The 17,817-nt window shown below is 33.4% G+C and overlaps 2 protein-coding genes across 2 annotated transcripts in view; both read left to right on the top strand.

Annotated features, from left to right (window-relative positions):
- The window catches only part of LOC127726382 (phosphatidylinositol 3,4,5-trisphosphate 3-phosphatase TPTE2-like), a 57,823-nt gene that overhangs the window by 31,948 nt on the left and 8,058 nt on the right, over positions 1-17,817 (top strand). The window lies entirely within an intron of this gene.
- Positions 106-3,370, top strand: LOC127726374 (toll-like receptor 3). The gene has a single exon (XM_052233747.1). It carries the CDS (start codon positions 114-116, stop codon positions 2,226-2,228), a length of 2,115 nt encoding a protein of 704 aa, XP_052089707.1. The 5' UTR covers positions 106-113; the 3' UTR covers positions 2,229-3,370.

Genomic DNA, 17,817 nt, shown 5'->3' with positions numbered 1-17,817 from the left:
ATTTTAAAAAAAACTATAGGTTATAATGTATACGTATGTAAGTTATAAAATACGATTGATAAAAACTGTTTTAGATTTAATTTTTGTCTTTTGTAGAAATCAATATGAAAAAGATGTTTGGTTATACGATACGTGTTTCTCTTGTAATGTGTATCGTAATTTATACACACTTCACTGTTGTAATTGCTAGTGACATCACATGCAACACACACTGTGTATGTAAAAGGCAGAGAGCCATATGTAGTGGAGTCTCTTTAAACTATGTTCCAAGATTTCCACCAGGTATTGCAGTTGTGAACTTGACCCATACAAATTTATCTTATATTGGAGAACATACATTTTATAATCTCTCTTTTAGTAAGTTTATTGGTAAACTGGTTTTACAGGAAAATTTTATTAATTACATTCATCCAAAAGCTTTTTTGAATATTTCAGCTCTCAAAACATTGCATATTGCCAATCAACCACAATTGAATATAACAGTGTTGACAAAAGCATTCGTCTCCCTGAATAAAAGGAATTTGAAAATGCTTCATCTTCTTGACAATCAATGGACAGAAATTCCGGTAGATTCCTTTAATACATTCAAAAAAAGCAAATTGTGGAAGCTTATTTTAACAGGAAACAATTTTGAAATATTTAACTGTTCAATGTTTGAGCAAATAATTTCTTTGAAACACTTAATGTTATCCAATAATTCCATCACAGATATTTATATGAAGGGGTTGCAAAATGTATCTAGATTAGATTTAAGGAGTAACATGTTAACGAAAGTTCCAAAATGGTGTTCTAAAGCAGATTTAAGTTTTGTTCCAAACTTACAAAACCTCACACTTGGAAACAACAACATTGGCGCATTCGGAAAAAATGCTTTTAGATGTTTACCGAACATTCAGTTTCTAAATTTAGAAGGCATTCATACAGGTCGTTTACAAGATAATGTCTTTTCGCCTATGCCTGTTCTCAAAACTCTGTTGTTACCAAGAATAGGAAATCCTTTAAAGAAGATTGGTCAGTTTGCTTTCAATAGTTCGTCACTTGTTACTCTTCATATGAATTTGAACTTTATTCATTTCGACAGAACATCTACCAAAGTATTTTCATACTGTCTACATTTAGAGAATCTGGATCTGAGTCAAAATTTCATGCCAAGAAACCTGTCAATGTTCAAAGAAATGCTACAACCGTTATCGAATCTTCGGAAACTTATACTTGTACAAAGCGCAATAACCGATATTCCAGACATGTTATTTACACCATTCAAAAATATTTGGTCAATAAATCTTATGGGGAACAGAATTTTTCGCTGGAACAATATATTCATTAATGTAACTTCATTAACTATGCTAGATTTGAGCGTAAATTCGATTTCAGTTATAAACCAGACTTCTTTTCCACCGGAAGTTTTATTTTCGTTAAAGAAACTGGATTTAGGCTTTAACCCTTTCTCTTGTACATGTGAACAGCGTTGGTTCCTTAATTGGACGAAACATTTTATGAACAAGGTTGTAAATTTCAAACTTTATAAATGCAAACATCCACCTAAGATGGATGGAAAACTTTTGTCAAATTATCACCCAACAGAGGAAAGCTGTAATCCATTGAAACCAATAAATACAATTATAATTGGGCTTGCAGCAAGTGGAACGATAATTGTGTTAATTATTGTACTAATTGTGCGATGTCAATCGCATATTAAGAACTATGTCTATCTTTTACGAGTGTCCTACAACAAAAGACGAGGATATCTTAGTTTTGACAACGATGACGATTTTGAATATAATGCATTTGTTGTGTACTGTGAAGCAGACAGAGATTGGGTTCATACAAAATTCGTGCAGAGAGTTGAAAAGGAAGAGGGATTAAAATTGTGTATTCATCATCGTGACTTTGAAATCGGACAGCCAATCATTGACAACATTGATAAGTTTGTGGAAAAATCTAGAAAAGTTGTCGTGATAATGTCAAATGATTTTGCCAAAAGTGAATGGTGTCAGTGGGAAGTTGATCTTGTACAGGAAAAACGTAGACGACTGGGAAGAGATGTATTTCTTCTCGTCATGTTGAAGAATATTGACTCCAAGCATATGACAAGTCATCTCCAAGCTCTACTGGCCAGTGGTAACCATATAAAATATTCAAGTGGTGTAGGAGAGGATTTGTTTTGGAGAGCTGTTGTAGAAGGTCTTAAAAAACCGCTAGGGTATCCACCTGTCGGGTTGTTGTAAAAATAACTATATATTCTTTATAAAACTTTTTTATGTAAAGTATGTGTAATATTAAGGCACATACAGATTTTTGAAGACGTTTCTGATTCCGCAGTTGTACCTCCATGATCTTAAAAAGAAAAAATCAACTAAGCAATTATCTGATATTGGAAGAATATTCCAATCAATGAAAACCAGAAAACTTAACAATGTAAAACCAGCAGTGCCTTTGATAATTTTTCTCATTTACCTGTAGCCCTATATATATTTACAATAGATATAAAAGATTCTACAAATGCATGTAGTTTGGCCATTGGTCTCCAAATCAATCAAGTTTACTTTTCTCAAACTTCAGTTTTTTGTGATCATGTTGTTAAAGTCGTTCTTCAAATTATGATTTTTTAACTATCCTCTTGGAATAATATTACATTTCTTATAATTTAACTAAAACAACCATTTCGGGAACAAGAATCAAAAACAAGTATTTGATTTAATCAAAAAGAGAGAAAACAGAAGTTGTCATAAAAACCAATGGTAGACACCGGTACCTATACAGTGGAATACAAATGTACAAATGTAATATCATATTTCTTTCCGACCAAAAACAACAGTAGTACACTAGGATACTCAGAGATTATTTTATCTGTTTATATCTGTTTGTGTGTACATTTTAAACACTGGATTATCTTATTAACATACAAAGAAACAATAAGTTATGCAAAGTGTTCACAAATGAAAGCGAACCCAATCACCTCTTGTTTAAATAAAATCAGAAGTCTAAATGACACATAAAAAGTAGTAGTATGTCACTATGTGCTTCATTTATGCAGAATACCAGGAATACTTTTATCGATTTGAGAAAAAAATATGATATAGTAATCCAACATTTGTAATAGAAATATAATAGCAGTTAAGGAAGTATTTATCCTATCAAAACCTCGTATACTTACACAAACGTATAAGTAGTAAATTAAATAGTTTTTGTTATATATAACAATAAAAGCAAAGCACCATGAATAATGTACAATTTTTGCTTACCAATGGTTTACTTGCATGTTCGACGAAAGAATCGTGCATTAGACTGACAAAAATTCTGTTCGCAGTGGAAGGGGGTCTTTAGAAAACTGTAAAAACTGCTTACTCACGTAGTGGTATTAAACATATGTGGATTAAAAAATAAACTCTAAAAAACTTCTGGATAATTTTAAATCTTTCTCTGAAATAAGTTCTATCAAAACTTCAGATTATTCAACCCTATATACCACCGTTCCCCATGTGTAGAAACACCTGAAAGACATTATCAACAATGCTTTTCAACATGAAAATGGTAGCATACGCTATAAAGTTATTACTTTGGGATACCGTATGGCATAATTTAGTCATAGTGAACAAAAAGGTAAAACATGCTACACAGAGGAATGTTATCAGTATCCTGGAGTTTCTTATTGACAACATATTTGTAGAATTTGGAGATAGACTTTTTCAACAAATTGTCGCCATTCCTATTGGAACGAACTGTGCGCCTCTCCTTGCCGACCTCTTCTTATTTCCATATCAGTCTGAGTTCTACAGACACTTGTCAAAAACTAGATGATCAAATAAAACAAGATAGTTTATTTTCATATTCAGATATATTGATGATGTTCTTTTTATTAACAATCCAAACTTTTCAGATTGGGTTCCATTAGTTTATTCTCTAGAACTAGAAATTAACGAAACAACAGACACGGCTTCATTTGCCTCAGTTTTAGACTTTCACCTCGAATTTGACTTAAGCGGTCATCTCATTACCAGAATCTATGACAAACGAGACGATTTTTATTTTTAAATTATCAATTTCCCCAACCTTGTTAGCAATATACCAATTCCACCTGCATATGGGATATACATTTCCCAACTTATTCTGTATTCAAGAGCTTGCAGCTGCTACTCAGACTTTGTAAAACGTCACCATTGTTTGAGCAGAAAGTTTATGAACCAGGAATATGTCAAAGAACCTCTCGTCCTTTTTTAAAAAGTTCATTGGACAATACCAAGACCTTGTTGATAAATATTCCGTTTCAACTTCACAAATAATACACGATGGTCTTGAAGTATAGATTCTATGTACTGACGTTGCTTATATAGTATTCTTTTATGTGTTTGCGAATAATACTTATAATGTTTCGTCTAATTTTGGTAATATCCATTTGACGTGGCTTGGTACTTATACATCCTGTCGTTGTGTTATTGTGATACGGTAAATTTGTGAACTCCTGTCTTTCATTTTTGCTAATGTGCTTTATCTATATGCCTTTAAGTGTTTCTTTCTTGTCCTTTTTTTTTGTTTTTATAGTGATTACAATTATAACACAATGTTGACTGCTGCAACCCTATTTTTTTACATTTTTACCTATTATATAGATATAAGAAGATGTGGTATGAGTGCCAATGAGACAACTCTCCATGCAAGTCAAAATTTATAAAAGTAAAGGATCATACTTATGTCTAAATGAGTTGATAATTGTGTTAAAACTATCCAGCTGAAATAAAATTAGGATACGTCTATCAACCATTAATATGAACTTTACCTCAGGGTGCGGGATTATTTTGCTGCGTTGAAGATACAATGGTGTTTTTTTTTGTCGGGTTTTGTTTTGTTGACACATTCCCTATTCCGTTTTCTATTCTATTTGCCTTGTGCCAATTAGATATTGAATAAAATGTTGTGTATGTTAAAAGGGCAAGTTACTCCATCATTTACTTACAAATAGCACTTCGTATTCGGAGAACCTAAAAAAAACAATTAAAATACATGGACAAAACGATAAAAAGCTGACAAGAAATCATTAAATTATTTTTTTAATTCGGTAATGTTGATATACGTATTCAACATTTTCAAGAACATTTTACTCCTAACAACAACCATAATAGCCCTACTTCTCGTATCAAACATAAGCTAGAAGAACTCGCCAAGGAATTTGTTTTTGTCCCGGCTGATAAGGCTGCTAACAATATCATTATTGTTTGACGTAAATTTTACATTGAGGTTCTGAAAAGGGAAATCGTAAATTCACCAACATTCCAACTGACTCCATTTTCGGAAAATGACATCTGTAACAAACATAAACTTTTAGCTACCTCTGTACAAGCAGAACCAAATACAATGAAAGTTCCAACTATGTACTGGCTTCCGAAGCTGCATAAAACTCCTTACAAATATAAATTTATTTCGTCTTCAAGCCATTGTTCCACTACTAAACTATCTATTCTACTTACTAGTACACTTGGTACAATCAAAAACCTGTAATAAATTGTTCAAATAAGGCCTTTGAAAATAGTCGAATTAATTACTTTTGGAGTGTCCAAACTTCGTTGGAAGTACTTGATAAATTGCATGCTTATATTGGTGATTTTGAATCTGTTCAAAGTTTTGATTTTTCTACCCTATATACCATTTTGCCTCATAATTTTATTATGAAAAAATTCACACACCTGATTAAACGGGCATTTAAAAAGTCGGAATCCGAATATATATGTTCATACTCTTTTAGGTCATTTTTAGTAACAACAAACAAAAGAATCATGTCAATTGGAGATGCTTTGATATTATAATTGCCCTTGAATTTTTACTAGATAACATTTTTCTTCGCTATGGAGATTCTGTATATCGTCAAGTTATCGGAATTCGAATGGGAACTATCTGTGCACCACTTATTGCGGACCTGTTTCTGTATTGTTATGAGTTACAATTTATGACTAACACCAGCAAAGACCAATCGAAACAACATCTGATACAAAACGTTAAATAACACTTGTAGATATTTGGATGATATATTGGCTCTCAATAATGACGACTTCAGTATGTACACTAAACAAGATTTATCCTGCTGAACTGACTTTAAATAAAATTTATGCTAACAATGAACACTGCCCTTTCCTTGATCTTGATATTAATATCTTTAACGGGAAGCTTAATACCAAAATTTATGATAAAAGAGATGATTTTTCTTTTCCTATTGTTATTTATCCAGTTTTAGATGATGACGTTTCCTTGTCACCATCTTGTGGTGTTTATATATCTCAACTTGTGCGATTCGCTCGTGTATGTAACAACGTATTTGATTTTAACGAAAGAAATCTCTGCATTACTGAAACATTATTACACCAGGGTGTTCGATATCACAAATTAGTCAAAAGATTTACTAAATGTTATCATCGGTACAAGGACATCATAAGTAAAAATAAATCAATATGCAGACATCGTATACGTTCAGGTATTTAACATCCAATCTTTTATGGTAATATTCTTTACAAAGCACAGAAATGTCGGTATTCACCTCAAAAGCTAGCCGTAACTTTAAACAGACTTATTTAGAAGGTATATAGTTACGATACTGTTTACAGGTCATTGAAGATGACATATTTTGGTATTAATATTGATTCACTCATAGGGTCTCTGCATCGGAAATGAACACATTTATTTCAAAACCAGTTGTTGGCATGATACGGGTTATGTTCTTCTCATAGTTTTTATGATGATATGATACTAAACCCATAACGGGAGGGATTGTGCTTGATTTTCATATGATGAAGACATAAACTTTCAGTTAGTTTAATTGAGTTCTGGAGCTGGCATGTCAGTAACTGCTAGTGGTCATTTGTTAATCTATGTATCATTGTCATTTTGCGTAGTTTCTTTTGTTACCTGTTCTAACATCGGACTTTGACTTCTTTTAAATTGAGTTTTACTGTGTGTATTGCTGTGTGTTTGTTTAATCTACTTTGACTAGAGGTATAGGGAGATAATTGAGATCTTACTTTACATGTTTAACCCCGCCGCATGTTTGCGTCTGTCCCAAGTCAGGAGCCTCTGACCTTTGTTAGTCTTGTATGTTTTTTTAATGTTAGTTCATTTTTATGTTTAGGGGCTTAGTATGACGTCCATTATCACTGAACTAGTACACATTTTTGTTTAGGGGAAAGCTGAAGTCCGCTTCCGGGTGCGGGATTTTCTCTTTGGTCGGGTTGTCTCTTTGACATATTCCCCATTTCCATTCTCTATTTTACTTTTTAACCGGAAAACGCGAAATACAAAACAAAACAACAGAAACTGGCTGGTAACAAACAACTGTCGTATAGTTTGTTTGCACCCGAAGTCAGGTCATGGTCCCCGGCTATCGCCTCAGACATTGAATTACGGCAACGTTTCTTACAAGCCTATTTTTTGTTACTTTGTTCTACATATAGTAGATAATGTATTAATGAACTGGGTATTTTCCTTACAAAATGTACATGTATGACGTTTATTTTCGTTTTATTCTGTGTACACCAATATTTACAGAAAAACAAAAACAAAATAAAGTATAAATCATTTTTGATATTCATTCAATCTAACTAAGACTGGTATACTTTGTATCAACAGTTGTATTATAACTATTTTCCGCTCAAAGTCCCTTTTCATATTGAAGTTCATGTCAGTCATAGATACCAGAATCAAAGTTGTGAACGCCAGAAGCGCATAAATGACGCTAATAAGATAAAAAAATAAACTTAAAGTACAAAGTTCAAGAGCACTGATGACATTATTTTCCGAAAGATTTTGTCAAGTACAGCTGAGGTATTCTATTCCTGGGTTAGAAAATCAATGTTATTTTAAAAAGTTCATAGTTTGTAATAAGTTAATCTATAATTATGACCGACTCAATGCTAATTTATGTCAACACAGAAGTGCTGACTGCTGGGCTAGCGATACTATCGCGGATGAAACTTCCACCAGCAGTTGGATCAACACAGTGGTTTTAGAAAGACTCATCATGGATACCATGATCCATATTGTGTACGCCATAGCGCGTTCTGTCTTCAAAAGACTCATCAGTCATGCTCGAATTTAAAAAGTTAAAACGGCCAAATAAAGTACGAAGTGAAACATGTTAAAGAGCACAAACATTCCGAAAGTTTTTGTCAAATACAGCTAAGGTAAGCCTGTGTTAGTGCTTTTGTTTATAGTTAATACCATACAATATACAAGTCTAAATTGAAAACAACGATCAAACCTATGATTGCATATACAAGTCTAAATTGAAAACAACGTTCAAACCTATGATTGCGTTGGATAAAAACCGCAATTTTTTTATATATATATATATATTCTTTTGGTTCTTTTGTAGAATTCACGTAGAAGATGATGTACCGTTATACTGCACGCGTTATTTCAAGCGTTATGTGTATCGGTATTTATACGCATTTCAATCACGTAAATGGCAGTAACATTACATGCACATTTTACAATCTTTTTTTTAGTATGTACATCAGTAAACTCATTCTGTGAGATAATTACATAACGTATATTCATCCAAAGGCTTTTTACAATATTTCAGCCCTCAAAAAATTGGAAATTTCAAATCAACATCAACTGGATATTATTGTGTTAACAAAAGCATTTGTTCACCTTCAGAAACAATATTTGAAAATGCTTAATCTTAGTAACAATAAATGGACGAACCTTCCTGCAGATTCTTTCATCTCATTCACGACCAGTAAAATACAGAAGATTGTTATAACTGGAAATTATTTCAGAGTTGTAAACTGTAAGATGTTTCAGCAATTAAACTTTTTGACTTTTTTAAGATTATCCGATAATTCTATAAAAGATGTGTACGTGAGAGGCTTAAGAAATGTGAAAAGATTATTTTTAGATAATAACAAGCTAACAAAAGCCCCAAAATGGTGTTCTAATGTTGATTGAAGTTATGTTCCAAACTTAGAAATCCTTTACCTTGGTAACAACAATATTGGTGACCTTGGAACAAACAATTTTAAATGTTTGCCGAGCGTTCATAACTTAAATTTAGATGGAATTCAAACTGGCCGAATACAAGATAACATTTTTTCGTCTATGCCTCATATAAAGAAATTGATATTATCAAGAATAGGAAATCCTTTGAAACAGATAAGTGAGTTTGCTTTCAATAGCTCATCCCTGTTAAAACTGGACATGAGTTTAAACAACTTCCACTTTGAAAGAACAGCTATCAAAATATTTTCATATTGGCTTCTTTCATTTGTTTTATAACCATTGAAAAAGCTGGTTTTATAACCATTGAAAAACCAAAGTCAAAGCAAGATATTCAGTAATGAAACGAAAAATCCAGCAAGTTTAAATTATCTCCCACAAATCACATGTATGGAAGGCTTTGTTATATGTTAGAATATATAAACTATTCAATTAAAGAACAAAAAAGAATGTGTATTTTTCATTTCAATTAAACAGATTACAAGTACATATGCTCTGTATATAATCATTATTTACAGGATTATAAGACAGTCTGCGAAAGGTGTAATTGAACATATTGTGTTCCGGATATTTACATTTGTCCTAGTTCTAACCGAGAATACAGATTGAGTACTCATCTCTGAAATTTACGCCATATTGTTTTTTTTACCGGAAGTGTTAACTTTGTATTAAAACATTTTAAACATAACAGTGAATAAGTGGTTTGATGATAACTTAAAGCTAAATGTTTAATGATCGGCACAAAAAAAAACACTTTTTTACATTTTGTAAAAAGTTGAATATTGAAATTAAACAGTCATTGATATTTCTATGTCCGCCATATTGGATATTACCGGAAGTAGGATTTGAAAGACATATGTCCTATATATTGTATCCATGAGAAGCACCAAAGAAAGGTTTCTGCACAAAATAATGATGGTAGCAATACATTAAAACACATTTCAATTACCCTTCCTAAAAAATACGCTTATTTTAGTACAATGTCCGCCATTTGGATTTTACCGGAAGTAGGGTTTTTAAAGACATATAATTTATATAATGTATCCAGAAGTAGCACAGAAAAAATGTTTGCGCCGAATATGATGATAGTAGCCTGATTATAACACCTTTTCACATACCATCCTTCGATAATTGGCTGATTTAAGTATAATGTCCGCCATATTGAATTTTACCGGAAGTGGTGCATTTTTTTAGATTGCCTTCCTATCTGAAATCGAAGAGTAATACTAGAGGAAGCTTTATGATAAATTTCATGCTTGTAGCAGGATGTGCACAATTCTTCTGAAATATGCTTGTAGCCGCTGCTCTATAAACAAATACATTGTGTTACGATAAGAGCAGTCTTTAATAACCATTCATAATTTAAGCTTATGAAATATTCATGACCAATTAGCAGCAAACTACAGATATCAAAATAACGTTAATGAAGAAATGTTAGCTTAGTAAACTAAGATAGAAAAGTACAAAAATGAATTTTGCATGCGATAACTTACCTCTGTGATATTATGAAAATAAAGGCGGTGTACAAAAACTGTTGTAGCAGAAAAATTCAATATTTGTCTTTTTTTTCCATGTTATTTGGAACTAAGTATACCAGCAGTGAGTCGTAAAAAATCGGTTCGATATTTTACTATGTTTCATTTTGATAGTGAATTTCGGTTCTGCGATTGAACAGATGAGAAAACAAACATGTTACCTATTTGACTCTGTTTATAATCTGTTTTATTTGAATTCACTTAAGTGTAGCATTCGTCTGTTCGTTTTTAATGATAGTTACGCTATGAAAAAATAGATAGATTTAGTGCAGTTGGTATGTCAAACCTACCAACTGAAGTCCTTTTTCAGTTTGCTGGTGAAGCAAAGAAAAATAATATTTTTAATATGAAAAAAAAAACACTCAAGTATTTTTCGGATAAATTGATTACACTATTTTGAACATTTTGTTTTTGTAAAATATCAACTGCTCAACACCATATGATGCGTTTTAAAATTTTTGAACTAAGTCGCTTCTCTCCCTCGATCAAATGCTTCATATATATAGTGACAAACAGTTGATATTTTACAGTTAATTTTCAGTCTTAGATGCATGATGTTTTTTATTAGTTGTTTTTGGCTTTGAACTAGCTGTCAGTAACTGCGAGTACTCTCAGATCTGTACTTAGTGTCTTTTTGTTTTGGGGATGTATAAGTACCCTGCCACGTCCACTCTGTGTTTTTGTTAGATGTATTTCTGCTTTGTGATTTTTATAGTTTGTTCTTATGTTGTATTGTTACAGTGCTGTCACAGGTTAGGGAGGGGGGTGTTGGCGACTGCAAACTAGTTTAACCCGCCACATTCTGTGTGTGCCAGTCCCATGTCAGGAGCTTGTAATTCAGTGGTTGTCGTTTGATGCTGTTTATCATATTTGTTTTTCGTTCATTATTTAGAACATAAATCAGGCCGTTAGTTTTTTTATTTTATTTATATAGCACTTTGCACTTAGTAAGATTAAAAACACAGTTATATATTGCTTATATTACAGTAGTATAGTTACGCCATTGCTCATCCTTCGATTTCTTTCTAGACTTCCAGTAATTGGACGAGGGTTAAGAATTGTTAGAATATTCCGGTCAATATACATCATGGTCCAACAGTATCGTCACTTTACGAAAGCTGCTAGACAAACTGTATCCCAAAATAAAAGGAGGTACCAGAAAGATGGATTTGATCTGGATCTTTGTTACGTTACAGGTACGAAAATATTAATTGGAAAACATGAAAATCAATGACTAGTACTTTGTATATTTAACCTTCATGAACGTTTTTTCAAAGACACAGGTTTATCGCTTTTGAAAAATATTACAACGGATTAAATGAACCAGTAAATTAAAAAGAAAAAATACTTCTCTTATTGGTGTTATATATGTAGTATCTACATGGAAAAAAAAAACCATTCCATCATCCTGTACATGTTGAAATATGGAAATGAAAACACGTATGGTGCAGATTTTTTTATACAGGACTCGTGTTTGTGGAACAACCTTCATCAGGTACGCTCGTGACAAAATAGAGAGTCAAGAATATATTCTTTAATAACTATAACAATTCAAAGGGAGTTAACAAGGCATTCAAAACCGTCTTGTTGTCAATTTTGCATGAGGAAGTTGCAGTGGACCAATTCCGACGCACTGGTTACTAGTAAGCTGGTACCCCCGGGAACTGAACGTTCATTATAAGAAGTATCGACGAACGAAGTTGTCGAAAAACGTGTAGGCTTTTCAAATTTCCACTTCATGGTAAGAAATGTAAAGAAGCAGTATATATATATATATATAATTTAAGAATATATCATTATCTTATAGAAAGAGTAATAGCCATGTCATTCCCGTCATCCGGTGTTAGGAAACTATACAGAAATCCTATTGAGATTGGTATACTTAATTGAGTATCGCTGTAGCAAGTGCTTTATACATCGTCCCGTCATCCGGTGTTAGGAAACTATACAGAAATCCTATTGAGGTTGGTATATATCATTGAAGTATCACTGAAACAAGTGCTTTATATATCTTCTTAAGCAAGTATAAAACGCCCGACTAAATTCCTATTGGGATTAAATATTGTTATAACAAAATTTAATTACATTATTCTGTAGCTATAATTAAATTGTATTAAAAGAGAGGCGTAAGATTCCAAAGGGATATCAGAAAGATACCAAAGGGATCAATGTCATATTACCGGGTTTGCATTAACATGAACAACACGACGGGTGCCACATGTGGAGCAGGATCTGCTTACCCTTCCGGAGCACCTAAGATCACTTCCAGTTTTTGGTGGGGTTCGTGTTGCTCAGTCGTTTGTTTTGTGTTTTGTGTACTGTTGTTTGTCTGTTTGTCTGTTTGTCTTTTTCTTTTTTAGCCATAGCGTTGTCAGCTTATTTTTGACTTGTGAGTTTGAATGTTCCTTTGGTATCTTTCGCCTCTCTTTTACACATTTGTTTCAGGTTATTACAATATTCCTATTTTGGATACCAGGGACAGAAATATTTTTGTGAGGTTGTATTGTGTATATGTTACAGTTGATAGTATAAGTTATTAGGAACAAGACAGGGGCCCTGAACAACAAAAACAGACAAAAATTATTAACAAATACACATAGAAAAAACCCTAACAAAACGAAAAGTTTTTTTTTTGCCATATGCAACAAATGATAAGTCCAGAAAAATCCATTACATAAGATTTCAAATAGTTTACTCACGTCAAAACTTATCGACAATACAATTTGTCAGGCTTACAATTGAGTAAGCCAGAAGTGCGTTTCATATAACTTAGATTCATAAGTGGTGCTCAAGTTAAAGTAGTTGGGAAGGAAGGCCAAATCATTTAGGAATTCGTTGATTTCTCTAAACCTTGCTAAGGCCATATATTCCTGGGAGTAGAACACCTTCGTGTTTCGACTTCTTTTAACATTTTTAAAGTGAAATTTACAGAAATGACCGCATCAATAATACATCATGCTTGTGGCATGTGAGGGTTTGCTACTGGACTGATGATACTCTAGGGATATGTACACCAGCTGTTGTATCTACTCAGTATTTGTAAACGTGATACCAGCTTGTGATTTAGTTCGCCAGTTGTGTATTTCATCAGTGGTGCTTGAATTAAAATAGTTGGAAGACGAAATCAAATAGGAAGCTTTAGCACATTGAAAACCAACAATCTATGAATAATAAATGTACAGAAAATGACCATATTTCATATCAACACTGGAGTGTTAATTGACTATTTGGTGTGTGAAACCTTCTGAACCGAAACATCAATCGGCAGTGTTATCGACCAATAGTTTGTAAATAGTTATTATAAATACCAGGCTTATACTTTAGTACGCTAGACGCCATTTCGTTTACATTAGACTCATCAGTGGTGCTCCAGTTAAATATGCAATGAAAGCGTAAAAACGAATAAATATATAGTTTGATGGCTTACGTTAGTTTAAAGTCTGTATTTGAATGATACAATTAAAATGTTCAAGTATAAATAAAAGAAAAATTACAATAAATGAACAATATTGGCACTGGCGTATGATCTACGTTTACAAGAAGAGAAACGATAAATAAATTGATTTAGAAATAAAAATGTATTGAAATTAGATTTAGTTTTTTTCAATTATAGGATGTAGCCAGATTTTTAGATACTAAACATAAAGATCACTACAGAGTTTATGATTTATGCAGTAAGTATGAATAAAAACAATTAACTGACAAAGTGTATTTATATTTCCTAATTGAAAAGCAAAATAAATAAAAATAAACAGTTTATCGACTACTTTTGGTATATGTATGTCAGTTTCTGCACTGAAATCATCAACCACTGCTTTTTCGACTGCTTCAGTTTTTTAAACTTGAAAAAGATTAAAGAAGATGGCAAAAAAGGGAGAGGAAATCAAAAACCGTTATGACTTTTTATTAGAACTGAAGCTGTCATATCTCTGTTATCCTTATACATGTAATGGTTGTCCGATTGATTTAATCAATTCACAGTGTGTGTCCTTATCAGGCAACTGGTATGGTTTCATACAAATCAAACAGCATCACTTATGTTTCAGGTGAGCGTAATTACGACCCTAATAAATTCCACGGAAAAGTAGAACGCTTGTATATAGATGATCATAACGTTCCAATCCTTCAGTAAGTATATGGAGAAATAAGGTATTTATTACGACACAGGAACTGTGATAAGTAATTAAAGCGTTTTAACCAGTTTATCAGTAAGGCGAATTGACGTTTTGGCCATTAATACGATCTCATCAAGTTCCTTTTATCAACAGCACGTGAGATTAACCTGCAATTTGTTGGTGGGGTTTGTGTCGCTCATTCTTTAGTTTTTTGTATAGTGTTCTGTGGACTATTTTTTCTTTTCGTCTTTTTTCGTTTTGGCCATGGTGTTTGTATGTTTTTCGTTTTAGCCATGGTGTTTGTCTGCTTTTCGTTTTAGCCATGGTGTTTGTCTGCTTTTCGTTTTAGCCATGGTGTTTGTCTGCGTTTTGTTTTAGCCATGGTGTTTGTTTGTTTTTCGTTTTAACCATGGTGTTTGTCTGTTTTTGGTTTTAACCATGGTGTTTGTCTGTCTTTCGTTTTAGCCATGGTGGTTATCTGATTTTTGTTTTAGCCATGGTGTTTATCTGTTTTTCGTTTTAGCCATGGTGTTTGTCTGTTTTTCGTTTTAGCCATGGTGTTTATCTGTTTTCGTTTTAGCCATGGTGTTTATCTGTTTATCGTTGTAACCATGGTGTTTATCTGTTTTCCGTTTTAGCCATGGTGTTTATCTGTTTTTGGTTTTAACCATGGTGTTTGTCTGTCTTTCGTTTTAGCCATGGTGGTTATCTGTTTTTTTGTTTTAGCCATGGTATTTATCTGTTTTTCGTTTTAGCCATGGTGTTTGTCTGTTTTTCATTTTAGCCATGGTGTTTTTCTGTTTTCGTTTAGTCATGGTGTTTATCTGTTTATCGTTTTAACCCTGGTGTTTGTCTGTTTTTCGTTTTATGCATGGTGTTTGTCTGTTTTTCGTTTTAGCCATGGTGTTTGTATGTTTTTCGTCGACGTATGGTTTTCCCTTGGTATCTTTTGTCTTTTTTATGTTTTTCATTCCTTAAATCAAATTGAATATCCCCTGGTACTGCACCCCGCCTTCAAGTGTTTGTTGAATGTATCCTGGTACTGCACCCCGCCTTCAAGTGTTAGCACTATGTATCCTTGTACGATTCATTATGAGTCTGTTGTTGTCATTCAATTTTACCATTGCCTAAATATCTACTGAATAGTCACATAGGTCTATATGTAAATTGTGTACTTATTTCAATTAATTTAACAGGCTGCATAAGTGAAATAACATGAACTAAAATAATATGTTACATGTATGTAAATTAATTATTTTGTTTCAATTTTTCCAACAAATAATACGGTAGTAATAGTTCAATATCATTTATTGATCTCATTTTAAATGTAACTGTCTAGGTGTTTTGTTTTTATTTCTGACAATGCTTTACTTGTTTATTGAAACATTAAATCAAACGTATGAAATGGAAACGTTAATTCTTTTAAGAGATTTGATAAAGTTGTGTAAGAATGTACGTGAATGGCTATCTGAGGATGACAGAAATGTTATAGCTGTCCATTGTAAAGGTGGTAAAGGTAGAACGGGGAGCATGATCTGTACTTGGTTGGTGGACTGTGACATGTTCAAAGAGGCAGATGTTAGTAATTAATGTTATAACTGTCCATTGTAAAGGTGGGAAAGGTAAAACTGGGACAATGATCTGTACTTGGTTGTTCGACTGTGACATGTTCAAAGAGGCAGAGGTTAGTATTAATGTTATAGCTGTCAATTGTAAAGGTGGGAAAGGAAGAACGGGGACCCTGATCTGTACTTGGTTGTTCGACTGTGACATGTTCAAAGAGGCAGAGATTAGTATAAATGTTATAGCTGTCCATTGTATAGGTGGGAAAGGTAGAACGGGGACCATGTTCTGTACTTGGTTGTTCGACTGTGACATGTTCAAAGAGGCAGATATTAGTATTTTTGCTATAGATGGCCATTATAAAGGTGTGAAAGGTAGAACGGGGACCATGATCTGTACTTGGTTGTTCGACTGTGACATGTTCAAAGAGGCAGAGGTTAGTATTAATGTTATAGCTGTCCATTGTAAAGGTGGGAAAGGTAGAACGGGGACCATGATCTGTACTTGGTTGTTCGACTGTGACATGTTCAAAGAGGCAGAGGTTAGTATTAATGTTATAACTGTCCATTGTAAAGGTGGGAAAGGTAAAACTGGGACAATGATCTGTACTTGGTTGTTCGACTGTGACATGTTCATAGAGGCAGAGGTTAGTATTAATGTTATAGCTGTCCATTGTAAAAGTGGGAAAGGTAGAACGGGGACCATGATCTGTACTTGGTTGTTCGACTGTGACATGTTCAAAGAGGCAGAGGTTAGTATTAATGTTATAACTGTCCATTGTAAAGGTGGGAAAAGTAAAACTTGGACAATGATCTGTACTTGGTTGTTCGACTGTGACATGTTCAAAGAGGCAGAGGTTAGTATTAATGTTATAGCTGTCAATTGTAAAGGTGGGAAAGGTAGAACGGGGACCATGATCTGTACTTGGTTGTTCGACTGTGACAAGTTCAAAGAGGCAGAGGTTAGTATTTTTGCTATAGATGGCCATTATAAAGGTGTGAAAGGTAGAACGTGGACAATGATCTGTACATGGTTGGTCGACTGTGACATGTTCAAAGAGGCAGAGGTTAGTATTAATGTTATAGCTGTCCATTGTAAAGGTGGGGAAGGTAGAACGGGGACCATGATCTGTACTTGGTTGTTCGACTGTGACATGTTCAAAGAGGCAGAGGTTAGTATTAATGTTATAGCTGTCCATTGTATAGGTGGGAAAGGTAGAACGTGGACCATGTTCTGTACTTGGTTGTTCGACTGTGACATGTTCAAAGAGGCAGAGATTAGTATTTTTGCTATAGATGGCCATTATAAAGGTGTGAAAGGTAAAACGGGGAGCATGATCTGTACTTGGTTGTTCGACTGTGACATGTTCAAAGAGGCAGAGGTTAGTATTAATGTTATAACTGTCCATTGTAAAGGTGGGAAAGGTAAAACTGGGACAATGATCTGTACTTGGTTGTTCGACTGCGACATGTTCAAAGAGGCAGAGGTTAGTATTAATGTTATAGCTGTCTATTGTAAAGGTGGGAAAGGTAGAACGGGGACCATGATCTGTACTTGGTTGTTCGACTGTGACATGTTCAAAGAGGCAGATGTTAGTATTAATGTTATAGCTGTCCATTGTA

The sequence above is a fragment of the Mytilus californianus genome, unplaced genomic scaffold (assembly GCF_021869535.1).
Source record: "Mytilus californianus isolate M0D057914Y unplaced genomic scaffold, xbMytCali1.0.p SCAF_17, whole genome shotgun sequence".
Lineage (NCBI taxonomy): Eukaryota > Metazoa > Mollusca > Bivalvia > Mytilida > Mytilidae > Mytilus > Mytilus californianus.
The sequence above is the reverse complement of the archived record's forward strand: the minus strand, read 5'-3'. Positions and strand labels throughout refer to the sequence as shown.

Coding starts and splice junctions, on each gene's coding strand:
- LOC127726374 (XM_052233747.1), top strand. CDS start 114: ATGTTTGGTTATACGATACGTGTTTCTCTTGTAATGTGTATCGTAATT.